This window comes from Vespa mandarinia, unplaced genomic scaffold (genome assembly GCF_050613455.1).
Source record: "Vespa mandarinia isolate Hongniang unplaced genomic scaffold, ASM5061345v1 scaffold_27, whole genome shotgun sequence".
Taxonomy (NCBI): domain Eukaryota; kingdom Metazoa; phylum Arthropoda; class Insecta; order Hymenoptera; family Vespidae; genus Vespa; species Vespa mandarinia.
This window is the reverse complement of record NW_028197161.1, coordinates 29,196-55,631: the sequence shown is the minus strand read 5'-3', so window position 1 is coordinate 55,631 and position 26,436 is coordinate 29,196. Positions and strand designations below refer to the sequence as shown.

Genomic DNA, 26,436 nt, shown 5'->3' with positions numbered 1-26,436 from the left:
TTTTCCTCGTGTTTTCGAATAAGATAGCTCTTTTCATCAAGTATTCCGCAAGAAATTAAATAAAATTAAAGAAGCTCTACAAAGAAACGTCGAGTATGTTTTACATTATACCCATCATTATCATTTTATTAGACTTTTGTGAATCAATTTAAGTTTCATGGTGTATCAAGTACTTGTTATAAGTTACATAGGTTATTACAAATACATTATTTCATATAATGTTGCGTTAAATATGTAATAAATTGTTGATGTTATATAATATGAGAAATTAAAATTTTATTAAATTGAATAAAAGACAGATATCTTTTTATGTCTGGTTTATTTTACACGTATAATTTTATCAATCTTCTTTATTGCCTATGAGATATGTTTGTTAATCTAATATTTCTATTTGCTAGTGCCTCAAAAGTAACAAAATATGTTGTAGAGAGATTTATCAGATTGTGTATCATTGATATTATACAGTATTTAATAATTCAAATTATCAGTAATAACATAAGATATATACAATATATTTTTATCATTATCAGGATGTTGATGCTAAAAAAGAATCGTGTGACCATATACGAATACCTTCTTAAAGAAGGTCTAATGGTAGAGAAAAAGGACTACCATGCTTCATAGCATCCAAAGTTAGAAACAATTTCAAATTTAAAAGTTATTAAAGGAATGTAGGTAGATTATATCTTTAATATTTAATATTAGAATAAATTATCATTGTGTGTGTTCTTTCATTCTTATAACAATTCTTTCACGATTCTCCAGTCCCTCAGATCCAGAGGATATATAAAAGAGAAATTTGCTTAGCGACATTTTTATTGGTATTTGACCAACGAGGGAATTGAATATTTACGTGGATTCTTGTATCTAACACCAAAGATTAGTTCATCTACGCTCAAGAGACAAGATAGGTCAGAAACTTCAAGACCCAGTCCTACTGCAGGTCCAAGAAGCGAGGCTTCAAGACCGACAGAAGACCGTGCAGATTACAGACGAGGGCCAGGAGATCTTACTGGACCTGGCGATAGAAAAGCCGATGTTGCTGCAGGTACAGGTGACTTGGAGTTCCGTCGTAGCTTTTGGACGTGGAAAAGCCCCGTAAATAATTTTTGAAAAATAAAATAATCAAAATCAGACTATTTCTAATGCTTTATATATCTGATTTCTACTCCTTTACTACTTGTTATTTATATACTATTGTTAATATTTAATATAAAAATTATATCATCCAAAATGTACATATGAAATAGTCGAGAATAATTCGAACAACTCCTTTAAATTGATTACATTCTCCCCATAAATTGAAATTATTGTTGGAATTCATTTTTGTAAGATAAAGAAAAATGATAAAGTGTATTTCTCTATTTTTCACATTTGGTAATTATATTAAAGTTACTTTTTAAATAGCTAACGTCTGTAAAAAACTGTACAATTTTATAACGGTATAATACATTTGCTGCCAAGAGAAAAACTAGTCAACAGTATTAAAAAAAATAGTAAGATTTAGTAATAGTTAATCCTGAAACGTTCATATAAAAATCATTCAATGATTCTGACATTGATATAGGAGAGAGAGAGTTTGAAGGTAGAAAAGTAGAAGTTTTATTTATATAAAATATCTGTTTTCATTTTAAAAATAATTTGGCACACCTTATTGTTTTAACTATAACTCTATCTTATAGATGAAAAGATTTAAATAACTACACCATCAAAGAATATATCATTAGTTTTATTTTTCATTTATAATATATATATATATATATATATATATATATATATATATATATATATATATATATATATAGATACATATACTGCTGTATAGAAATCAATCTCATCTTTTAAAGTTGAACGTTAGACATTCAAATCAGACAATGTTCATAACTATTCGAAAATGTTCATAAACTATTTTTTTAATTATTTTTATATGAGATAAATTTAATTGAGATAGTAATAATAGATATGTGGGAATAAGACTATTATTTCTTGAATGATTTTCTTCTCAGCTATCACTTTATTATATTTGTAGATAGTATCGAATCATTTCGTGTCCTCAAAGTTGTCTCTTTCTCTCTCTACATTTCACATTAATCATACAAGGAGAACGCATACAGGCACGCATTATTGAATATTCATAACTACGAACAACCGAGTCAGATTTCTTTCGACAATATTTTGCAACTTTTCAAAATTTATTTTCTTGTCTTTTATATTGCATTCGTCAACTTTCTTACCTATATGAGAATAATGTGTGAATAAACATAATCTATGGAGTAGAGGCAGTTTTTCAAGCTGTGATCAGGATTGTTAAATTATTCCAATTCTGACCTAAAAAATGACCTAAAAACCGGTTATTATGACATTCGAGACGATGAAGAATGATCGAACGTTCGAATTAGAGAGCTGATAACGTAATTAGAAAATTTTTTATAATACATTCTTGATGAATAAAAAAACATTGAGTAAGGTATTATTGTATGAGCTTATTTATCTGCGCTGCAAGCGATGAAAGTTTCGAAAAGTCTAACATCTTCATTGAATCTTGAAACATTGAAAAATTTCTTTACATCGTCGAAAAACTGTCAATGATTAAGGAAGTCAAAGTGTCATTTAAACCTTGAATTATTTAAAGAAAGGAACGTGGATAAGTGTATAATTAAAACGAAATGGAAGAACTGACGAAAAAATTTCCACAGAAAATTTTGTTAAATGTATGTAATATTTAAGAAAATGGAAAGTAATAATTCCATACCTATGAATGCTACCTTTCCATTTTAATTACAAATAACCGAGATAATAAAGAAAAGTATAATCTCAGATTAATCGAAATATTATTAATTTTTTAGTGAAACTGTTAATTAGATATCATCACTGAAAGTTTTACCGACCGCAGATTGATAATTTCTGTTTCTATAATGTCAGGCTTATATTCGACGGATATGTTATCAAGATTTCATTTCAAGTAATTGGGTATACTTTACTAAATATAGTATTTTCAACAACCGTAGTTAGGGTAGACTTCTGTTTTATCGATATTAGATATTACTATTTATTGATATTGTAAAGTCAACAGTTGAGTCTTTAATGGCTGTAGAGTAACCAAAGTGCCTGGAGCCTACCAATTGCACCAACCTAATTATGCGGCTCTTTTTCGGTCAATTCTTTTGAAATCTTACAAGGGAGCGAGGATCTTTTTTCTTCTTCTTCCTTCATAATTGGCCAGTCAAACTGCGCCAGGAAAGATTTCCCTTAACTTTGTTATTCGATGAGATGATGAGAGAGGCTCCGAATATCTTGTGTCAGGGTTTCGTCTATATTCCTTTCGTGAATTTCTGCTACTGACACCTGTATTGGTTTCGTCTTGTTATCGATAACTGTGGACGTCCTATTTCTTTACTACGTGTCTTATAGATAGTTCTAAATTATTTATTAACTACAAACTGCAAATGATTATTCTTATAGAAAAGATAGAGGAGCAACAAATGAAAAATGGTATCGCTCTATAACTACACGTATTCGTGCGTATAAGGGTTTCCCTTTTTTAAAGCGTCTTTCATAGTTTCTGCCTGACCTACACACGAAGACGTGATAATATTAATGTACTGTGAATTTATGAACGTAATTAGAAATCTAGTATATTAGTTATGATCGTTAGCGAATATCCAAAGAGAATTTATAACAAGGTTTCAATTACTCTATGGTAAAGAAAGCAAGATCGCAGAAAATTGATGAGTGCATGCTTTCCGTTATCAATATTTATATTACTCCATTTAGTATTTGAGACGTGTATTTACGCGTCCTTGCTAAAACTGAAATGTTATGAAAAAATATAGACTGGAAAAGAAATTGCGAAATCGTAAATAATATTTTATATTTGCATCGGGTAAGGTTACGTAGAAATTTATTTCGATTTGCATGATCTTCATACGTTTCATATCAGAATTGGTTTAAAATGATGACACAGTTATTGAGCCTGTAATTAAATATTACAATAGAATGGCTCTTTAGATTAAAAGTATTTTTTAAGTACGTATACTCAATGACAAAACCTTGATGATGACCGATGCATTAGGCTTGTAACAAATGTATAATTTAAAACATATTTTCAGTGCTAAGGTCAATTTACAGGAATGAGTGTAAATGAAGATATTTAATTTATTGCTATGTGTGCGAGTGCGAAAGAGTGACAGAATTAGAATGATATAAAATAAGATAAAATGGAAGAAAGGACATTTACATATGATTGGTATATTAATATAGTGATAATTAAATATGCAATCATTCGACAATTGCCGCAAATCGGATCGAATTATTTTTCATTTCAATTATAGCATCATAGCTGTCACACGTGTTAATTAAACCTTCATTTAATAACAAATGCTTAATGTTCTTTGCTTTTCTTTCCTGCGATGAAATTGCTACTGTGATTGTACACGTGGAATTTTAATGGTAAATATAACAAAACATATCGATTAATTTAGAAAGATTCAAATAATAAATACGACGTGTTATATGTATGATATATGTTATATGCAATCATATATGTAGATTGTAACATATAACGATAATCACTTCTTTAGAATATCTTCAATAAGAAGAAAATTATTATATATCCATAATTCTTTCAACGAGATCGGTCGTCAAATAAAAAAAACAGTCGCATGCTAAGCTGTTGATAAATTTCTGTACTAGTAATTCGGGAACCATAGTCAGTTGCTGTAATCAGAAGTTAAATTATATAAATCTATGTTAAAGTATGCTTCGACATCGGCCCAGATTGTTATGCTATCTGAAATATGAAAATTCACGCTTGATTCGATCGCATTCGTCTTTAAATACCTTTCGGTTCGTTTGCTAGAACGAACGATATACAATAATCTTATTTTTCATCAATAGTATTTTGTCGGCATGAATATTGATGTATATCGATGTATACCATTACATTATATAACATGTAAATTGGATTAAGTTAAACGAAATACATTAGTTTTCTTGTCTGTAAACTCTGATTTTCGAAAGAGAGAGAGAGAATCAGAAAGAATGTAATCATTTATAATGACATAATCTCAAGGCAAATTTCCACGTGTAATGAGCACTAGACTCGTAATCAGAGCCACCGAGAAAGGAGACAACCAGACATCCAAGATCGATTATTATTTACTTAATTGTCATAATGTTAATATATTACTCTTATGGATGTCCCATTTTCGTTGCTTTCTTAAATTTATTTCATGTCATTCTCTTTTTTTCTCTCTCCTTCTCTAACAATCTTCGACCGAGCGATAAGAATCATATGGTGTCTTATTCATTCCAGAAAAAAATTATTAACTGTTTACCGCTAAAGATCTTTCTAATTGACCGTTATGAAATAAGGAATAAATACAGAACGAAATTTATTTTACAGAACGATTCTGTTGTATCAGTCCCAATAAACAAGAAATTATCTCGTTAAAAGTATCCTAATAAAATATTAGTTCTTTATAGAGGTAATATAATACTAAAATGTCACCAATCTCGTCGTACTTGGTAGAATAAAATTTTAATATTTCATTATGAAATGAATAATTGAATTCCTCTTTCAATCACAGGTTATTTACCTCGTCAGACATAGATCAATCCAATATTCTTAATTCGATTAGAAGTAATTTAGTACATTGCCTCACAACATGCCTTTCATAAGGTAAAGGTTAATTAAAAGAACATTACAGAGAAGAAAATCTATGACGATATATTTTTGTTATATTACAAAAAAACTATAATTTATACAAACTTTAAATATAACAATAATAACGATCTTCAAGGTGTATAATAATACATAAACATTACATAAATTTATATGAAATGACAAGTAAACGGTTCTTATTTTATACAGATAATAATATGATTCTACTACAGATTGGATGCTATTACTCACAGAATTCGTTATTTGTAAATATATATATATATATGTAATTATGTATTATATATGTATAGATATATATATATATATATATATATATATATATATACATATATATTCATGCATGTGTATTCTATGTTTTGGTTAATTTCTTCCTTCAAATTTTAATCTTATTGGTTTCGTCGGTTTTAATGTGATGCTCAACTTTACATCCATTTTTGCAATTTCTATTGGCTTGTCTATTGTAATTCTAAATCTTTTTATCAGCGTAGCGATGACCGTTGCCATTTGTACCATTGCGAAGTGTTGACCTAAAAAAATAAAATCAATTGCAAATGCATTTTATTTTGGAACTTTCTGGAATATACTTTCAAATAATCATAGAAGTATGCAATTACCTATGCAATTTCTTCTACCGTAACTAAAAGGAAAGAAATAGGTAGAAGAATTCCTTTCCGGTAGGAATCTATCAGGATCAAATACTAGTGGCCGTGGCCAATATTTCGCGTTTCTATGTATTTTATAGATGGGAAATACTGCTGTACATCCTTTTGGTATGGTCCAATTTTTAATAACTTAATATAATTAATAAATAAATATTAGTACTATAAAATACGTTCATATTATTAATAATGAAATATTAAACGTAAAACAATGAAAAGATATATATAAAATCATTTTGAATGCCGAGGTACCTTTTATATCTTCCATTACTTTCCGTCCGAAGACAGGACCTGCAGGAAACAGACGTAAAGTTTCCTTGATGACACGTTCCAACAGTTTCATACTTTTAATGTCAGTATATGACATTGGAACATATTTTTGATTGTCCGTGCAGTAAATTCTATTAACTTCCTCATATACATTGTCCTTTGTGATCAAAGATTTGGAAGGAATGATAAGAAGTTAATATGAATATAATTTACGTCGGTTACGTAATGACAAATTATTAAGAAAATGTTATGTATACGTACTTGAATTTCCGGGAATGTTGCAAGCATTAAGAGGACAAAGCTAATGGTTGTGGCTGAAGTTTCGCTTCCCTGAAAGTAATATACAGTTTTCCTTAATTGTCATGAATAAAAAAATATTTATTGGAATTAAAAATAATAAATACGACTTACAGCTATAATTATTGTATTCATTTCATCGCGAATATCTTTCTCCGTATATACTTCTCCTTCGTTTGATAACTCGAATAAATATTCGAAAAGAGTCTTCTCTTTTTGTCCTTGAAAGATGAACAAGAATCTATCATTAATAAATGAAATGATTGAAAATTAAACTTTATTAAAGGTATATTGCTTATTTTTACCTAACTTTTCCGCCGTCAATTGCCGATTAATTTTACTTGTTAACATAGATTCCATTTTTTCTTTGATTATCTTTAGGAACAAGAAATAACGATATGTATAGAAAATATTATATTAAAATTTCTTAATTTTGAAATGAGGTAATGAAATTTTTAAAATGTTAGCTTTAATGATACCTTATATGTTATGTTATCCAGATAAGCCACGCTCGCCTGAAATTTCTTTCCACGTGCAGTGTTATAAAAAATTATGTTCGGATGTAACCATAATTTAAGGATTCTTTCTATTGATATATCCATCATACTGAAAATGCACACAAAATGTTGGAAGTACACATAATATGTTACCAAAATAAAAGTATCATTATTATTACCATTGTATTGATTCAGCTAATTTACAATCTGTATTTGTCAGCGAATTTAGTTGCGTATCCAGCGTGATATCTTCCAATATAAAGTTTAGCAAAATTATAGTAATTTCAAATAAATGATTATAAATTTTATAAACATTAAAAATTTCTAAATTAAAATACCATATATTATATCCAAAGTACAGCGAAAGACATAATTAAAAATGTCTATTTCTCCTCCAACCAATGTTTCCAATTTTTCCGTTAATGCGATAGAATGATTAACATATACATCCATATGTGACTTTATATTTTTCATAAGGAACATTTTATTTAAAACTTTTCGATGTGAATCCCATACTGATGCTAAAATCAAATCAATAAGAAAGCAATTAGTGTTTAATTTACATATTTCACTTATTTTACATAATTTACATATTACTTTAATTTACATATTTTATTTAATTTCTTCGTCTTTACGTACATGTTTATAATAAAAGAGAAAAGATCATATGCATATTCATATAATATATTCATTTGTATGTGTAAGTAAAGGAGCCAAAATTTTTTACTATTCTATTTCATAAAATTAAATGTTACAAAAAAGAATATAATAGATAGTATATACTTAATATGATTATTTCTGTATTAGTAAACAATGTAGAAGATATATATTTCACCTGGAGCAGTGAACAATCCATTGCCCAGAAAAGGTTTCATTTTTTCATATTCCTCACTCTTATCAGTAATATTTGGACTATTGAGTACAGTCTTCCGAAAAAAAAATACAAAATTAAAAATGAAGAGATTATGAAATTATTAAGAATTATTAAAATAACACTAACAGAACTTACCTTGACATATTCAGGATCCTCTATTACCAAAAATAATTTCGCGCCTATCCATACACGCCACAATAATTGATAATTCTTACCAATATTTAGCATTTGTTTGAATAGAGCTAGAATAGAGATTATAAATAATTATTGTATGAAATACTTAAATATAAAAGTATTAATGATATAAATTTACCAGTTGTGTCGCCAATAAATAGATGAGCATTTCCAATTATAGGAAATGCTTTTGGTCCAGGAATTCCTTTGATAATATTAAACATATGTAATTTATTTAAAAAGTATTCTGCTATTCCATAATATAGTTCAAATAAAATTGTTAGAATACTAATTAATATTACAGTGAAATACATGATGAATTGTATCAATAGGAATATATATATAAACAACTTAAATATAATTGAAAATAATCTTATATCCCTAATAATAATTGTTGAGATTTACGGATAATTAGATAGCACCGCGCAACGACTCCTACTACACTTCTGTCCTTACAGAAACTGAGGATGGAATAGATAAGCGAGGAATATTTAAAGAAAGCAGAAATCTGACTTTGCTCATGTGATTACCATTTACATCTGGCACTCCTCTTTTTTGATTGGACAAGAACAGTCTAGAACGATCGGAGATGACACCAAAATTTGATTCTATCCCCACTTCATATTAATACAAGAAGTGCGATGTCCGAACATTGCGTTATAAACCGGTTTTAAATTAATTTTTTATTGGAATGACGAATATCTTATAAATCCAATGTTTATTCGCTTTTTATTTTTATATACATTTCGGCTTTAATTGTGTGAATGCAGATAAATGTTTAATTGATATTAAAAATTGAGTAGGAACTAGAAAATCTAGAAGAACGTATTTTTAAATTTTTACTAAATTTTAAGAAAATTAATTTATAAAAATTTAGAAATAAGTATGAACTTCAATGTTTTTATCCGTTGATAATTTATTATATAGAATCTTATGAAATAAACAGATCCTCTTGTAGTTTTTTACAATTCTTATTTTATACTGTAAAGATACCACGTAAAATGAAACACTTCCTCTTCTTTTATTTATCGTAAATTACCGCTATCATATGTGTCATTATGTATTCAATATAGATATATTCTTCTATTTATGATATTTTTCTTCTTATTATTTCTATAGTAACACTATGCCGTCCGCACGTCTCGTAAAAATTTATTCGCTTGGCCCCGGCAGTGCTAATTCGGATTATTTGGCTTGTCACCGGCCGTTCTTGACAATATCGGGAAATTATAAATTGTTAAGTTTTACTAATCTCATCGTTAGTTCTCATAAGTTCTCAATCCTGTTCCCTTTCATGAAATTTCGAAGCTATTCATACGTAAATAAATGCAAAGTTTGTTTGTTTTATATATTTGTTTTTTTTTTTTTGCATTTTCTTTGGTACTTAATATTTATCTTTCATATGGTATGCAGCAAAACAATCTCAACCGTAGCGTCCGCTGAATTCTTCTTATAGATATTTCACTATCTTCCGATGATTCTGTTTCACTTTAATTTTTTTGATATCCATTGTCTTCCTCATAATCGGCCAAGTCATTCAGAACGTCAGACAAGATGTCCGCGCATTCATCCTAAATAATCGTATCATCTCTTTCGTCTGCCATGATGAAAGGGCACAAGTGTATATAAACACAAAAAAATTGTTGACGTATATAACTTATTGTTACCTAAACTAAACACCTACAGAATGCAAGAATACTAAAGTACTGTCGCCGACCACTGAAAGATTTTATGCACACAGCAATGTGATGTCGTCAGTCATTAGCCGATAATTTGAGCCCGACAGCGCTGTGGTGTCGCCGGACGGCATAGTAGTAATAATAGTAGTAACTGAAATAATATAAAGTGAACTCACACAGAAGAAACCATAAGGTAATAACACTGGGAGAAAAATCTCGCAGAATATCTGGAAAAGACCTTGAGTTTTGATCCTTATTAAAAATAATATATAATGTATACGTTCACTAATATATGATATATATGTTCATTAATTTTGAAAAAGTAATCGACAAATGTATATACTTAATATTCATATCTAATCCAACAAAATTATACTGTTGCTGTATCACGGATCACCGCGAAATTCTCGTCAGGTATTAGTGGAATAAATGTACAGAAATGTAAGAGATTCAATAGTAACACTTTACTAAATTATCAAATAAGGATAAGGAGTAAGTAAATTAGTTCATAGTTTTGTTAGAATTGAACGTATGATTTCTTGTGTTACTAATCTAAATGCTAGCAAATGTGCTACATATTGCTTAAATAATCTCTATATTTTTAATCTATGAATATAATGAAGAACTACAAACATAACAGTAATACATTATTTCTTCGAAAAATGTCGAAAACGGCATTTACGCCGTCGATGAAGATAGAAGTAATTCTTGAACAATTGAAAAAAGGTGTCATTTTAAGGACGAAGATTTAATCCAATGTATTGAATTTTCGAAAAGTTATCTTCGAAAAAAATCGTGTAAAGTATGTTATTTTTATTCGAGGATAATTTATGCAAAAACGAAAGTTCTTTCCAAAATTCGGTAAAGATATGCAGTAAACTCGTTTTGAAAATGAGAACGCGATCGTCAAAATTGGTCAAGAATTATGATTGTTCTCATGATGGCATAAATCATTAAGAAATTTGGGATAAATGTCATAGAATCACTGGGTGCAATGACATTACATTAGGCGCTAGGCTCGGAATTCGTCGGTTTTTCCTGCAAAATTATTGTTTACATTGCCGTGTTACCGGGAATTAATGAAATAACATAATGTCTTTTATGTATCCAGGAAAACTCGTGAGGAAAATACGCGATAAAAACATTAAGTCAATTTAAATCTGTAAGGATGTAATTTAAGTATAATGATAAAAAATGTCGATATTCACGTTTCGTTATTTTGTATCGGTAATTATCCTAGTAAAACTCGGTTATCTAATTATTATTAGCTTTATATGTGCAAATTGATTAAAATGGCAGTTTTTCTCGCATTATCCATGAAGATGATAAGAACGTGCAGGGAAAGGAAAAGAATGATGCTGATTGATCGTCGTGTATCAGATTATACCGAAATTCGATTGTATGTAAACGGTGCGAAACTGGATAACCACTACTATATAGAAATCAATCTCATATTTTAAAATTTAACTTTGTTCATTCAAATCAGATGGAAACTATTTTTTTATTATAATAATAACTAAACTATTTTTCATAACTATTTTTCATAAACTATTTTTTTAATTATTATTAAATCAGATACATTTTGTTGAGATAGTTATAATAGACATGTGGAAATAAGACTTTATTATTTCTTGAATAACATTCATTTCTTCTCAGTTATCACTTTATTCTATTTTTAAAAAGTATCGGATCATTTCTTGCGGTCAAGGTTATTTCTTTCTCTTTCTCCTTCTACATTTCTCATTAATCATACAGGGAGTAGGCATGAAGGCGCGTATTATTGAATATTCATAAGTACGAGCAACTGAGTCAGATTTCTATCTTTGGATAGATATTTTGCAACTTTTCAAAATTTATTTTTTTGTCTTTTAATTTGAATGTCCTTCGTCTACTTTTTTACCTATATGACCATAATGAGTGAATTAACATAATCTATGGAGTAGAGGCAGTTTTTCAAGCTGTGACCAGGATTGTTAAATTATTCCAATCCTGACTTAAAAAACCGGTTACTATGACTTTCGAAACGATGAAGAATGATCGGTCGTTCGAATTGGAGAGTTGATAACGTAATTAGAAATTTTTTTATAATACATTCTTGATGAATAAAAAAACATTGAGTAAGGTATTATTTTATGAAGTTATTTATCTGCGCTGTAAGTGACGGAAGTATCGAAGGGTCTAATTTTTTCATTGAATCTTGAAACTGTTAATGATCACAGGAGTGAAAGTGTCATTTAAACATTGAATTATTTGAAGAAATTTTTGTTGATAATAAAAAAACTCTCATTACAATATTTTCTGAATTTATGTAATAGTTTGTGTATACTTTGATCAGATATTTAATAAGATTCTCATTACTCTACTATTCGAGTTACTACAAGAAATACTTGTTAATGAAGACAGTTTATCATCGCTAGAGAAACAATTAAACGATCATGTATTACGTCAAATTAGACTGATTGATAGAGTGATTGAGTCAAATAGAGTGATTGATTTATATTAAGAAAAAGATTTGTTACATTATAAATTATCAATTACCAAAGCGAATAACGTTACCCTTCTCACACCGTAGTTAGTGAAGATATCCGAATCAAAAATTTGATCGAATTTTGTATATTTCATCTTGCTCACCATTTCTCTCTCTCTCTCTCTCTCTCTCTCTCTCTCTCTCTTTTTCTCAGACTTTACTCGTTCTTTCTGCGTTCCCATACGTCTCATACCAATGGATTGACGGAGATCATATCGAATAGTTTCTCTTTTCGTAGATATCCGTTATTGCGTCATAGATGTCAAATGAAGAAATTTATCCAATATATATATTATTTAATACGGAATGGTTGGCATTCTTTCTCTTTCTTTCATGCAATAAACATACTCGCAAGATTGAAGAGATCGCACTAGTTTTTTCAGAAAACATAAAAATCATGTTGACTAATTTATCTGATTTTAATGATGATATGCATACGTTATATATTGTAATGATTTATGTAAAAAACAATAATCATTTCCATAAAACACCTTTAGTAAGGAAAAATTCATTACATCTGAACATATAATTCTTTGAAGTCGAACGGTCAGCAAACCTAAATGAAACAGTCACGTACTATGCTTCTGATAGATTAATTATAGCAGCTATTGGCGACAGTCATTTGCTGAAGCAGAAGATTGATTATATAAGTCATTGTTAAGGTTTGCTTCGACTTCCGCCCGAAGAGTGTTTGGCAATCTGAAATACCTGAATTCAATCATTACCCGATCATGTCATTACCTTATGAGATTTGTTTGTTTCTTTCGATTCGTTTTGTTAATTGGTCTATTTCTAATTATATTTTTCCATACTAAAAGTATTTTGTCGACATGAATATTGGTGAATATCATAATTATAGCAGTATATAAAATGTGGATAGGTCCATTAAAAAAAGATACAGTGACCACTTTGTCTATTCGTGGTTTAATAGAAAAATTTATACATTCGACCTAAGTGTTTTGATTTGAGAGAGAGAGAGAGAGAGAGAGAGAAAGAATGCAAAAATTCATAATTATATTATCCCAAGATAACTTTTCACGAGCAATATCTACTACGCTCATAGCCAGAATCCCTTGATACATAATTGTCACAATTGTAAAAACTGATCATACGTACATTCCTTTTCTTCTTGTTACTCTTACTATGTTATCCTCTCTTTCTCTCTATCACTCTCTCCATCTCCCTCTAGCACTTCATGATCCACACAATCTTTCTCTTTCTCCCTCTTTCTTTACCATTCTTCGACTAAGCAGTTAGACTTCTTAAAGATGTTGCACATACTTTTACAGGAAAACTTTATTGTTTCATCAGATTTCTTTTTCATGATTTCTCTAATTGACGGTTAAAAAGTAAGGTGTATAAACAAGACGAAATCTTTTTTATAGCATTCTGTTGTATCGTCCACAATAAATATGAACCGTATATTTTTCAAAAAAAGATCTTTATGGAGATATTGTAATATAAATTTACCGGCAATAGCATCAAATGTAGTAGTATAAACTTTAAGTATCAACTCGTACTGAATCTTTAAGGCTTGCTTTGACTTCCACCAAAAGAGTGGATTAGAATATACAATCCATGTTAAAAGCGGCTACTGTAATTTATGGTATATAATTTGTATGAGATATAAAAATAGATATACGGAAGAAATGTAAGCTATGATAGCGATCAGAATAAATATTAATTCACATGATTACCTATATAAAACACTAGGTATGAATGCGACAGAGCACATCGGTTGTTTTAATTCAGGAATATCGTACATCGAGTGTCGAACGAATGAACAGATGAAAGTTTGTTTGGTTCATGGCGATATAAATAAATTGAGAGCTGTTAAATAGTACGGCATTGGACGTATAATTAAAAAATAATTTTTTAAAGGTGCGTTGCACTTCTCCTACCGTGGTCAATGGTGACGGTCGATTTGTACAAAGGATATTTTTCTAATTCTACATATAGTTAGAATTTTACATATAGATAACTTTTCATATATATTGTTATTTCCAAAATCAGCGTTTATTGTATAAATATGTATATAAGAAATATTTTTCATAAATGAACATAGGAAATAATTGCTTTTTGCATAATAAATAATGTAATTACTGTTTATTACGCCAAAATTAGAAATTAAAGTAGAAATATATATTCAAGTAACAAGCTAACAGAAAAGATGATTTTCGTAACATATTCGTATGATTTATGACATATGAATTATTAATATTCCAATGAAGAATTAATTAATAACCGTTTTATAAAAGGATATTCAGTTATAACATCAATTGACTGTCGTAGATAGCTGCTATAAGCAATCTATCAGAAGTTTAGTGCGCGACTATTTCATTCAGGGTTTACCGACCCGTCCAGTTCAAAGAAATATAGAAAATTATTATCGTTTTATGGTGCATTCTACGTAAATTATTACAATGTATAACGTATGTATACCATTATTAAAATCAGATAAATTAGTCAACATGATTATTATGTTTTCTAAAATAACTCCATATGTGCTGTCTCAGTATTTCGATCATTGCAAGAAAGAAAGAGATAGAACGCTAAGCATTCATTATTCGATAATGGTTAAATTTTCGCGCGTGAAAGCTGCGATGCAATAACCAAAATCCACGAAAAAAGAAACTATTCGGTATGATCTGTGACAATTGTCGGTGATTGCATGTTTAATTATTATGTTCTCATTGTTTTCTCCTCCTCTTATTTCATATCTCCTTCATTCTATTTCTCTCTGACACTTACACTAATACACATAGTAGTAGATTAAATAATTTTATTTGCCGAATCAAGCATTCCTACAAACTGACCATTACACTAAAAATATATTTTTCATTATACATTTGGCACATGCCTAACCCACCGGTTATTATCTAGATTTCTTTCATTGGTTATTCGTGTTTATTAAATACTCTTGATTTAATGAGTAATTCTATCAGAAGATTTAATGAGACAGAGGAAAAGAATAACTATTATACATATAATACCATTTTAGTTCTCATCTTTTTGTGTACTAATCAAGGATCCTTATTAATTTTCCAAAAACAAAAGTCGAGGACATTTCTAAATTTTTTATTCGAATCAACGTACGAAGGAGAATAATATTCAGAACAAAGTATTCGGGATGACATCTATACGATAGCTACAGAAATAAATCGCATTTAATATATTTAGAGACAATAAAATATAGGTATTCAAGAACGTACATCCATATTATACTGTCATAATGAATAAGGGCGACGGCACTAGGTTAGGATACCGTTGTAGGCCATCAGCAAAATACCACTCGCCGCGTTCCCGCATATTAATAGGAGAACGCGTGTTCTTTTAAAGGATCCCGTGAGAAATGTTATAGAAGTAATTGCGCGATATTAAATGATACGTGCTATGTAAAGCTCACCGTATATTTGATTAAATGAGTTACAATTGTTTGTGTGTCTCGTGTATGATGTGTGGTTAATTGTGATGGTTGCTTCTGAAGGAGGCTTGAAAGCATAGATGTTGTGAATCTGAAAGATGTAACTTGACTGCTTTCTTGGCCTCTTTAGAACTATCCACGCAGAGATTGGTAAAGGGCGGAGTTTGAATATGGAAAACGAAAGAATAAATGCCCATTGGTCGGGGATAATGTATAATGTGAAGATGGACACCCTAAGGTGCCTGACCAATGTTTCCTCGCTTATTTCAGGCATACGCAACAAAATATCGTCCTCCTAGCCACCCTTGATGTGCAAATGGTTCGTACCATTGGGGGTGGGGGAGCCTTTCGGCACCTTTGGGTGAGAAACCACGCTTTCGATGCAAAACCTGGAAAAATCCCAGGACCGGAGGACGAATCGGGAGGACAACTTCACCATGTACCCTAAGGTACATGCCTACGGGGAACCGCGTGGAGGTATGCCCCGTCGCTCGGCCTAGCGACGTCCCGGCTGTAGCCCGTCAGCATTTAATAGAAGAACGCACGTGGACGTTAATCTAACTTACATGGTGATCGTGCCCCGAACACCTCGAAAGGAGTTCGGTCGATCTCCGCTGGCTGTGTATCCAAAACCCATAGGGGTATTGGCATTTCGATGCTCCTTGTTCCTAACACCAGAGACTATCCACCCATGTTCGATGTTGCTAGGGGAGCCCGCACGACGGGAATTGGTCGGGGATAGTTCGTTGGTATGTTTAAACATTCCGTGTGTGCCTCCTTTGTTCGAATGATCGTGTGATTAGAGTATGACGATGGATATTACAAAGCCAGAAGCCAGATAGCCCTTGGCTTATTGCGCCCAGGTGTCTACTTTCGTTATTTACTTATTGGCCGGATTGACATATTATCAAATACCAGATACTTTATTAAGAATGCCTAGGCCTAGACATAGGTGGCCACGTGTTTTTATCTATGTATTTTGTTAGTTAATACCCAATAGGTTCCCAATTAAATATTTCCAATGGTGATATATAACCAACCTGTAAAATGAAGTGTAAATATTTCCAATGATGATATATAACTCTTAAGACAAAGTGCCGCGAACAATGGAGAGACATACGTATGCGTCAACATTTATATAACGGAAATAATTTTTATATTAACTTTTTATCATCCTTTACACAATTTCGATCAGAAAGAATACGAGGAACTGAACCAAATCTACGATTCGAACGATCCGAAATATGTTCCAATAACCTATGATGATATTAAAAGTATAAAATTGTTGGAAAGAGTGATCAAGAAAACGTTCTCATTTGTCTCCAGGTCTAGTCATCGCTCGGAAAGTAAAAAAAGATATAGAAGATATCTCTACATATAAAATGATAAGTATTATATTTTGTTATCGTTAATAATTAATTAATGATATAATTTGTTATCGTTAATATTATTCAATAATAATATTTATTTATTAATTAAAGCAAGTTACAAAAAATTGGACTATACCGAAAGGGAGTCCTATAAATTCTAAGAAGAAGTTGCAGTAAATTTGAATGTTAAAATCAGCGGAACCAATAAAACTAAAATTTGAAAGAGGAAATTAATTAAAATATATACATGCATAACGAATTTTGTGCGTGTTAATCGGTAGCAGAAATAAATTAATAAATGTATTAAATAATTATTGTATAAAAACCGTCCACCAGAATCTGATAATTTCAAAATCACTTTTACTACTAATTTCGAATTTCTTATAAAATATCTTATAAAATCTCAAAACTGCATCCATATAGATTTTCTTCTCTATACTTTTTTACCTTTAATGCTGTAAATTAATTAAAACACGGGGGTGGGGAGTACTATTCAATTTTAGAAATTCACTAATGAGCGAATAATATCTAAGTATATAGAATATATTAATATAAATAATAAGCCCATAAAACTTCTCTTCCATTTGTTTAGGAATTTGTTCGCGTGTTGTATCTAACAGAAGAAACGTGTAAATATATACAAGACAAGCCAAATATTCATAATTCTCTCTTCTTATTTCTCTACTTACTCTTCAGAATTTTCCAACGTAACTAACAAAACTGGTAAAGAGATTATATGCGTTTATTCGAAATAAACAATTCTTAAATATTTACAGAAAATGTGTTATTTTTTGTAAAAATAAGTAACGATAGAGGAGACAACCAGGAGATACGACTTTTTTTAACTTTAATATAGCAATAAAACTAGCACAGCGTATGTAAAATGTTTTCTCTAATAAGTATAATTCAATTAAAATTTTTATCGACTTGATAGTATGACAGTATGGCAGTATTCACAACACCGATGATTCAATATTTTCCTTTGTAATAAAAAATCCTAAAAATGTTTAATTTTTTAATGTCCAGTCAAGAAAAATATTGACAAACAAAACCGTAAATTTACTAGTAAAAAGTAGTAAATTTTATCTTTTTAATTATAATATATCATATTAACAGATCAATATGATCTGTTACTATTTGGTAAGATAAAATGATATAAATAATACTATTTAGACAGTATAGGAATCGGTCGAGTTGGGCTAGGAGTGAAGTAGAGTCCGGATTTTGTGTTATGATTTTACGTTATAGTATCGAACAGTAAATTCAAGTTGCATGCAATTATTCTTGCCCGAAGTTTAAATTTTTTTCTCATTTGGAGTAGACTTTCTATTATTTTCTGATAAGTAATTTTCCAGTATTATATTTCGAGAAAAAGAAGGAAGAATGGCGGCTTGAGCCGCATACTTACCTTGATATAGGATTTCAAATATATACCTACCTCAGTCTCACAATTATATTATTTATGTTAAAGTACTAAATATTACATCTAATTGCGGATAAGTAAGTATATATATATATATATATTACATATGTAAGGAATGTATTTTCCAAATGTATGATTTTCATAAGATAAGATTTTTATATGTCATATCTAACATCTCATTATATTCTATCCCCCAAATTTCGTCATGATAGGTCACCTATACCTACGGAACTATAGCCGAAATTTCTAACAATAATTCCTTCAAAAAATCAGATTAATTATTACTAATAGCCAATTTTAATGTTTAGTTACAATTAATTATTAAATTATTAATAAAAACTAAACACAGACAAATTATGAAATTTTAATTATTAATAATAAAGGATTAATACATAATTGAAAACTAGCTTATACATCTTCTGTATTAAACTTTTTTAATCTGATAATCTGAAATAGTAATTAATACGAACTGATTTGAAATAATTATTATTTATGTATGTTTTCGTTAACACAAAATACAAACGATAAGAAGAATAAAAATCTATTGGACCCTTCAATCTTCGGTTATGTGCATACGTTTGAAAATTGAACACAATGTTCAGGTAGTGATCTTACTCTAAAATCGCCTAATTCAAATATGTTAATATTAATCAAATAACAATCATAAGTATTGTTGACTTATATTAATTAATAACTTATTAATTAACTGTTAACTGATTATTAATGATTTAGCAATGATTAGATCTAAATACTGTATAAACTTCTTATTTAAATAATTAATTATTTCGTTTTTGTAAGAATATTCATCATCCCTAGTTTTACAATGGTTTACGCCAACAATGAAAACAAACGTATTTTTTGATCGATTAAGATAAACAAGATCTCATTTTAAAGAAGAATGTTTAGGTATAGAATTCACTTTTTCGAATTTTTGCAAAAGCTTTATTTTCACTGAAAAAAATTGTGTTAAAAAATGATGTACTTTCTAGAATAGTTTATGCAGAAGTATGAAGCTTTTTCAAAAATTTCAAATATTGGGGTCCTAGATTAAACCTTCATTTCTAAAATGGGGCTTTAATTAAGAAATATACTTGTTTTTATTGTTCACTTGCTGTTTCGACATTTTTTCAAAAGAAAAAGTTGTGTATACTGTCCTCCCTGTGAAATCTGCACCAAAAGAGAAGAAGTTCGTACGACTGATATTTACACTGGAATGATTGGTTTCGGTTTAGTAAACGATAATTCGCTTGTTAGTTTGCATATATTGATGATATTAAGATTTTCTGAACGCTAAGAAATGCGTTTCACGATGTTCTTATGGATAAACATTGGACATTTTCATGAACATTCGACAATTAACTTTACGGCGAAAATAAGGAAATGCGTGTTCAATCGTTCATGTCAATGGATCTGAATTTTCAAGATATTGTTAAATTTTAGAAAATTTTGTAGTTCCTTTTATATGTTATAAATTAGAATCGTAGAGTATTTCTAAGCTATACGTAGTACATTGGCAAACATCTAAATTAATAATTCTGAAATCGTAGATTCACTGAGGCTGAATGATTCCGTTGTTTCTTTTTCTTTTTTTGTTGTATCGATGTAAAAGAAAATAATCGACTAATTTATTCTTTGATTTTTTTGTTTAATACTTAAACAGGACGCTACTGTCCAATATTTTATATTTATTTCCTCCATTGATAGTTGATGTGAATAGCATTATGATTTATCTTGCATAGGATGCAATAGCATTAATATTATATTTGATGACTAATGCATATAAAATATATATATATTTGTCGATTGACTTTCCAATAATAATAATTAGTGATAGGTTAAAGATGAAAATACGAGTTCGTTTTCACATTATCGAGGTTTTTCTCTCTGCGCTGTTTTTTATGGATTCCTCTGTAGGAGTAATTACTATTACTACTACTATTACTATAATAATACATAATTTAACAATATAATAATAGGAAGAATAATAAGAAGAAGGAAAAGTAAAAGAATATACTCATATTTATGACATGTGTCCTCTGTCCTACACTATTTATTCCCGTAAAGTTTGTAATCTTCCGATTCGTAATTCCGTGTATATTTTAGAAACACAACTTGCTTAGAACGTTTAATCCGAGATTTTCAAATAGCAAAGTATCACCAGTGCTTTTACTATTATAATATAAAATAAGCATAATGTATATAATATTTAAATACGTTTTTATTATTATTGATTTATAATCAATAATAGACAGAAATAGTAGTAATAGTTGCACAATAGAACAATAGAAGTAATAGTTGAAATAGTATAGAGTGGAATAGTCATGAAAAGAAAATCACGTGAAAAATACGCTCGTAGGTAGAGTGGAAATGAATTCATGTTTTAATTTATATTAAAATAATATAATATATAAGTTTTCACTACTTATTTTTGGCAAAATATTCTAAAAAAATTTTATTTTTTAACCTATATTTATATACTAATTATTATATCTAACAATTATATTTATTATTCATTATGCAATTGCGGAACAAATGCGTACCAACGTCATATCTAATTCGGATTACTGCGAAACCACCTAAAAACGACCATCTAAAAAAGACTTACATTTAAGAGATTAAAAAATGTGAGGTCAGAGCCTATTAAAATTACCTATTCTACCCGAACCGAAACTCATTGATATGTTATGACCAATGCAAGCTTATACAATAACCGGACAGATGCATGGTGGGGACAACCATCCCCACTTTCACTTGTAGTTGATATTTTGTCCATAGGTGTCGCCGCAGTCAGGCACGCTGTGAAGGATGAGATAGATTTTTAAGGTTAGTATTTCTTTTTATTTTTGTGATTGATGTGTTCTTACATTCTTCAGCAGTGATATTAATTGCTTCTTCTATATCATATTATTCATTATTTATGTCGTTCATTTAATGAATCTTTCAGTAGGTTTTCAATCTTGAAACCAAAATTACCATGTTGAAGGTTTATTAAATGATATTCGTTTGTAGAAACTAAAATTAACCTCTAAATATGATTTTAATCGAAAGCTTTTAACACATCAAGAAATAAAGCGGATCAAATTATTTTTAAAGTAAAACATAACAAATTGAAGAAGCTATTACTAAAATTATGGAACCTTTTCATTATATTATTCATTCTTATTAATTAATTGTATTAATAGTACTACTTACTCTTAATAATTATTTTTATTTGCTATTATTATTTCCAAAACACATTTCAAACAGACATTTAGTAACATGTTTTTACTTGGTATATTAAAATGTGAAAAGATCAAAAGATTTAAGAATAATAATGAATCTGAGTCACAATCCTCCAGAGAAATGACAAGATGTTTTGAAAGAAGTATCCCGTTAATTGGTAATATTCTATTTTTGGTATATAGTTCATCAGCAAGCGAAATAGACTTTAATAAATATTCCGTCAAATAAATAATTTTTTTATTGCTTTTGTTAACCGCAAGTTTTTTCATTTATTCTTAATAAGAAACTGATATTGACTATATTATTATTATTAAGTGAAATATTTGCATCAAAAGTGTATCTTTTCTTTATTTTCAAATTATGTCAATGTATGACTGTACATAATATGCAACGTTTCAGAATTGGCCAACCATTGAAATTATTTCATTTAAGAATGAAAGATGATGACGTCGATCCAGAAATGTATCATTATGCACTGGATTATTACTATACTAAGGAAATGAACGCAACAAAGAAATATTCCACTGTGCAATAGATTGGAATGGCTTTCAATTGGTATGTACCAAAAGTTTGTGTTTTCATCTCGATTCTGACTTATGTTTTCGCAGGTTATTACTAGACCCTCAACGAGAATGTTGCCACGATAATATCATGCTTCAACATCGTTCCATCCTCCATGATTACTGGATTTTTATGGGATAAGAACGGTTATTATTTTTATAAAAATAGGAAAGAAAAACATCTTAGGATTCAAGAATATCATACGATAATATGTATTCGTCAGTTAGTCAATGGTTTCTCGTCCGAAAGATTCATTATGCATGCAAAGATTGAATAGAAAACTATTCAAGAGATCATCTGAAGGGATATTGAAGAACATAGCTGCAGCAAATATGTATAGATGAAAGAGAATAAATTTATCTATCGAATCTGCTAGTCTAATAACAATCGTAGAGGAGAAGAAAAGCAGTTTATTACAAATAATGCTGAAGAAGAATTGTTTTGAAGGAAGAAAATTTTGTGGAAACTAATGGTAAGAAAGCTCATGTTTGTTCATTGCCATGGAGTTTTGTTTCATCACTCATGCGGAACATATTTTCTGTTAATTGAATATGGAAATTGGTTGGTTGGTTTCATGGTGGTAGAACGATCGTTGATGAAAGAAGAATAAGATGCGCACCCCGTTCTTGTATCTATCTTGCTATAGCAGTCTATCCTTACACGTACGTTTATCTATTCAATGGACCAATTTAGCGATAGATGCTTTGGTAAGTAAATGTGTCGTCGAACAGTACAAATATAAGGATGCCTGAAATACAAAATAATTATCTTAAGGATCCGTCAGTTAAAGTTTCTGTACTTCCAGTTTCCAAGCTTTTTATGGAAAAGAACAAAAAATCCACATGTGAAAGCATCATCGAAGATTCTAGAGATTGATATTTATAATAACGATAGTAAGAAGCGTAAACCAAAGCATTGGCTTATTTGAAATTTTTTTTTTGACGATAAGTTGAACGTTTGGAACGAATAAGTGATTGAATTTATTGAAATACTAATTTCAGATGTTTCATTAATTAATTACTTATTATATTATGAACAAAAGCTTGATCATTGAAGCTAATGTCTATAGCATTAAATGGTGAGAAAATTTTCATTAGTGAATTCGATATTTTTTTTTAAGAGATTGGTATTATTTCTTAAAAACGTTTTTCTTTTCGATAGGTCTCAGTGTAGCTTGGACATATTCGAAGGATATACTGATTCTTTTTTTCGACAAAATTTACGGGTAGTCGAGTTAAAAGAAGAAAACGAATAGATGATTACCGGATTGTATTCTCGAATGTCTGAAGGAGGAATGAATTAAAGAGTCAACTGAATCAATTATTTAACATGTATGATTCGTCCAGTCATTAGAAACAAAATAAGAACTAGTTTTATTAATTACGTTTGAATCTTTTTAACATTTAATAAAGTAAAAGTTGTTATATATATATATTGTTGATTTTTAGAGAAAGGAAAAGGACGTGTAAGTTAACAATATTATTAGAACAATAAATAGAAAAATATTCATTATTGCATAATCCTGTTGAGTTACTATGTGTAATACGTAGAATCGATATAAATAATTGATATAAGAAAAATAATTCGACATGATTTGCTTCAATTATTGATCATTACGTAAATATGTACGATAATTCATATTAATAATCACATATACATGTTACTCCTTCTTTCTCTTATTTCATCTCGCTCTCTGACCCCTTCTTTCAGATCCATCTCCTATCACCCAATCTCCTTTTATCTTTGTCACCTTTTCTCATTCGTCGCATAATTGATTTCTTTTTTCGATTGCTTTATTTGATAGTTTCTTTTATTATTCAGAACGCATTGTTATATAATATAACATTAATAAGTGGAAAAATTTGAATAAAGAATTTAAGAAACAAATCATATACTTTTATTGATTCTTTTACCTCTATTAATTATATGGAACTGTCATTAGAACATTCATACCGACTTCTTAGGATGAGACGAAGATATCCTCTGTGCAAAAAGTGGCCGTCATCACTGGCCATTTCTAACGGCTATAAAAATGTTTCTATTTAAATGCCTGTTGTTCTTCGACAATTTATATTACAGTTATCCGTCTTACCAGGAATATCTAACGAAGATTCCTGTTTACCGATTTTCGATAAAGTAGATTTCTTTTTATTTTTATAAAAAAGTAATCATGAAACTGTTATTCGTTATCGATTGATGATAATATATCAGTCAACAACAAAAAATCCACTTTTAAACGATGTTTTTATACAGAGCCCTTTGCTATTGACTAATTGTTAATTAGACACTTACTTCATCAATAGTCAGCAAAGTAGATTATAATTCATCCACCAACTAATACCGAAGTATCCTTATGGTAATTTTCGTTAACGTAGATTCCTTCATACAATAAAACCTTGTAGATTTTTGTTTTGTCATCATCCGATATTATGATACCTCTTTTATTAGGCGTGGGAAAGATGTATTTACAACAGGTTTTGTTTAATTTTCATCATTTTATTGTTTGAGCAGATAATAGGATAAAGTATCAATAATATTCTATCAATCAAATATAAATATTTGATATTCGTAGAAAACCATTCTAGTGTTCGCAGGAGGATATAATATATTATTTTAAACTACTGAAACAAAATATTCTAAAATCTATTCAATTAATTATAGAAGCGGTCAATCCCAAATGTGATGCATGCGCATAAAAGATATAGACAAGCATAATAAAACTACTCTTGAAAATTATTTATTATTACACATGATTTTTGCAAAGGATAAAACATTTTAAAAAATCTAATAAAATAACCTCGTGTAAAATAACTTTCTCTTTCGAATGTTAACCAAACTCTTTGTTAACCTACTTCGGACAAATATTGTGATCATTCATAATATAAACTCTTGCAGCATATTATTAATAATCTACTTTTTCTTATTAATTTTTTTTACTAATCTACTTTTTTTTATTAATCTACTTCTTTTTATTAATAATTCTACTTTTTTTTTCTTTGAATAAATTTTGTTATTCTATAGGAAATAGAAAAGATAATATCGTATATAAAATATTATATTCCATATTCCATTTGATTTATAAATATAATATAATTAAATATTTCATAATTTAAATTTATTTTTAAATTGCGTAATGTATATACGTATGGAATCTTCTGTCCACTCGTGTTAGTCCCAGTTCTAAATGATCTACTACATATTGTGGTAAACAATAAATCGAATTTACTTTATTCAATGGATAATCAGTATGCATTAACGATAATGCAGCATGTCCAAATAATGTATGAATAATATCAGCGATATTATCACGTCTATCGCCAAAGTTACCACTATCAATATCTTGACACGTCAAAACGTTATCTACCTATAGTACAAGAAATGAAGATATTTGTATATGGTAGAAGAAGTGCCTAACGTATCTTTAAAACATTATTATTTAATTACACGTTCAATGCCATACAGTTCAGCCGTGAAAAGCTTTCAATTTATTTATATCGTCATCGACCACACAGACTTTCATCTGTTCATTCGTTCGATACTCGATGTTCGATATTGCTGAAGTAAAACATTCAATGTGCTCTTTCACACTCATGCCTAGTATTTTACATGTCATGTAATCGTACTCTTCTCTCTTTCACACGTGTCATACACGTGTACATATGTTTAGAGTACGGGGCAACGAAGTTCGTCTAGTCCAAGGGCGCTTGGAAGTTGCATGTGGACTAATACTCATTCTGATCGCTATTATAGTTTACATTTATATTTATATATTATAC

The 26,436-nt window shown here is 29.3% G+C and overlaps 1 protein-coding gene, 2 long non-coding RNA genes and 1 pseudogene across 5 annotated transcripts; 2 read left to right on the top strand and 2 right to left on the bottom strand.

Moving 5' to 3' along the window:
- The first annotated feature begins 531 nt into the window (after positions 1 to 531).
- LOC118442056 (small ribosomal subunit protein eS10 pseudogene) lies at positions 532 to 1,407 on the top strand (annotated as a pseudogene).
- A 4,626-nt stretch (positions 1,408 to 6,033) lies between these two features.
- On the bottom strand, positions 6,034 to 8,961 carry LOC118450873 (cytochrome P450 4C1-like). The gene is made up of 12 exons (XM_035886870.2): positions 8,594 to 8,961; positions 8,416 to 8,522; positions 8,242 to 8,332; positions 7,745 to 7,927; positions 7,586 to 7,655; positions 7,389 to 7,515; positions 7,215 to 7,284; positions 7,024 to 7,130; positions 6,874 to 6,942; positions 6,595 to 6,769; positions 6,298 to 6,474; positions 6,034 to 6,210 (listed from the first exon to the last, which is right to left on the bottom strand). Exons 1-12 carry the CDS (start codon positions 8,766 to 8,768, stop codon positions 6,044 to 6,046), a joined length of 1,518 nt encoding a protein of 505 aa, XP_035742763.2. The 5' UTR covers positions 8,769 to 8,961; the 3' UTR covers positions 6,034 to 6,043.
- Positions 8,962 to 20,590: 11,629 nt separating this feature from the next.
- On the bottom strand, positions 20,591 to 24,715 carry LOC146872165 (uncharacterized). 2 transcript variants are annotated; one of them, XR_014983643.1, is made up of 3 exons: positions 24,574 to 24,715; positions 21,528 to 23,408; positions 20,591 to 21,467 (listed from the first exon to the last, which is right to left on the bottom strand). It is a non-coding gene; the product is annotated as an uncharacterized LOC146872165 (long non-coding RNA). The 2 variants fall into 2 exon arrangements; XR_014983644.1 differs by having other exon boundaries at positions 20,591 to 21,453.
- On the top strand, positions 23,245 to 24,243 carry LOC146872166 (uncharacterized). Of its 2 annotated transcripts, XR_014983642.1 has the most exons (5): positions 23,245 to 23,367; positions 23,466 to 23,553; positions 23,662 to 23,738; positions 23,822 to 23,991; positions 24,109 to 24,243. It is a non-coding gene; the product is annotated as an uncharacterized LOC146872166 (long non-coding RNA). The 2 variants fall into 2 exon arrangements; XR_014983641.1 differs by having other exon boundaries at positions 23,822 to 24,243.
- Positions 24,716 to 26,436: the final 1,721 nt, after the last annotated feature.

Bases quoted from the DNA above. Each gene is read 5' to 3' on its own strand.
- LOC118450873 (XM_035886870.2), bottom strand. From the start codon at position 8,768: ATGTATTTCACTGTAATATTAATTAGTATTCTAACAATTTTATTTGAA. The intron at 7,285-7,388 runs GTATCATTAAAG...TTGTTCCTAAAG, and splicing joins TGGATAACATAACATATAAG to ATAATCAAAGAAAAAATGGA. The intron at 6,475-6,594 runs GTACCTCGGCAT...AATTATATTAAG, and splicing joins AGTAATGGAAGATATAAAAG to TTATTAAAAATTGGACCATA.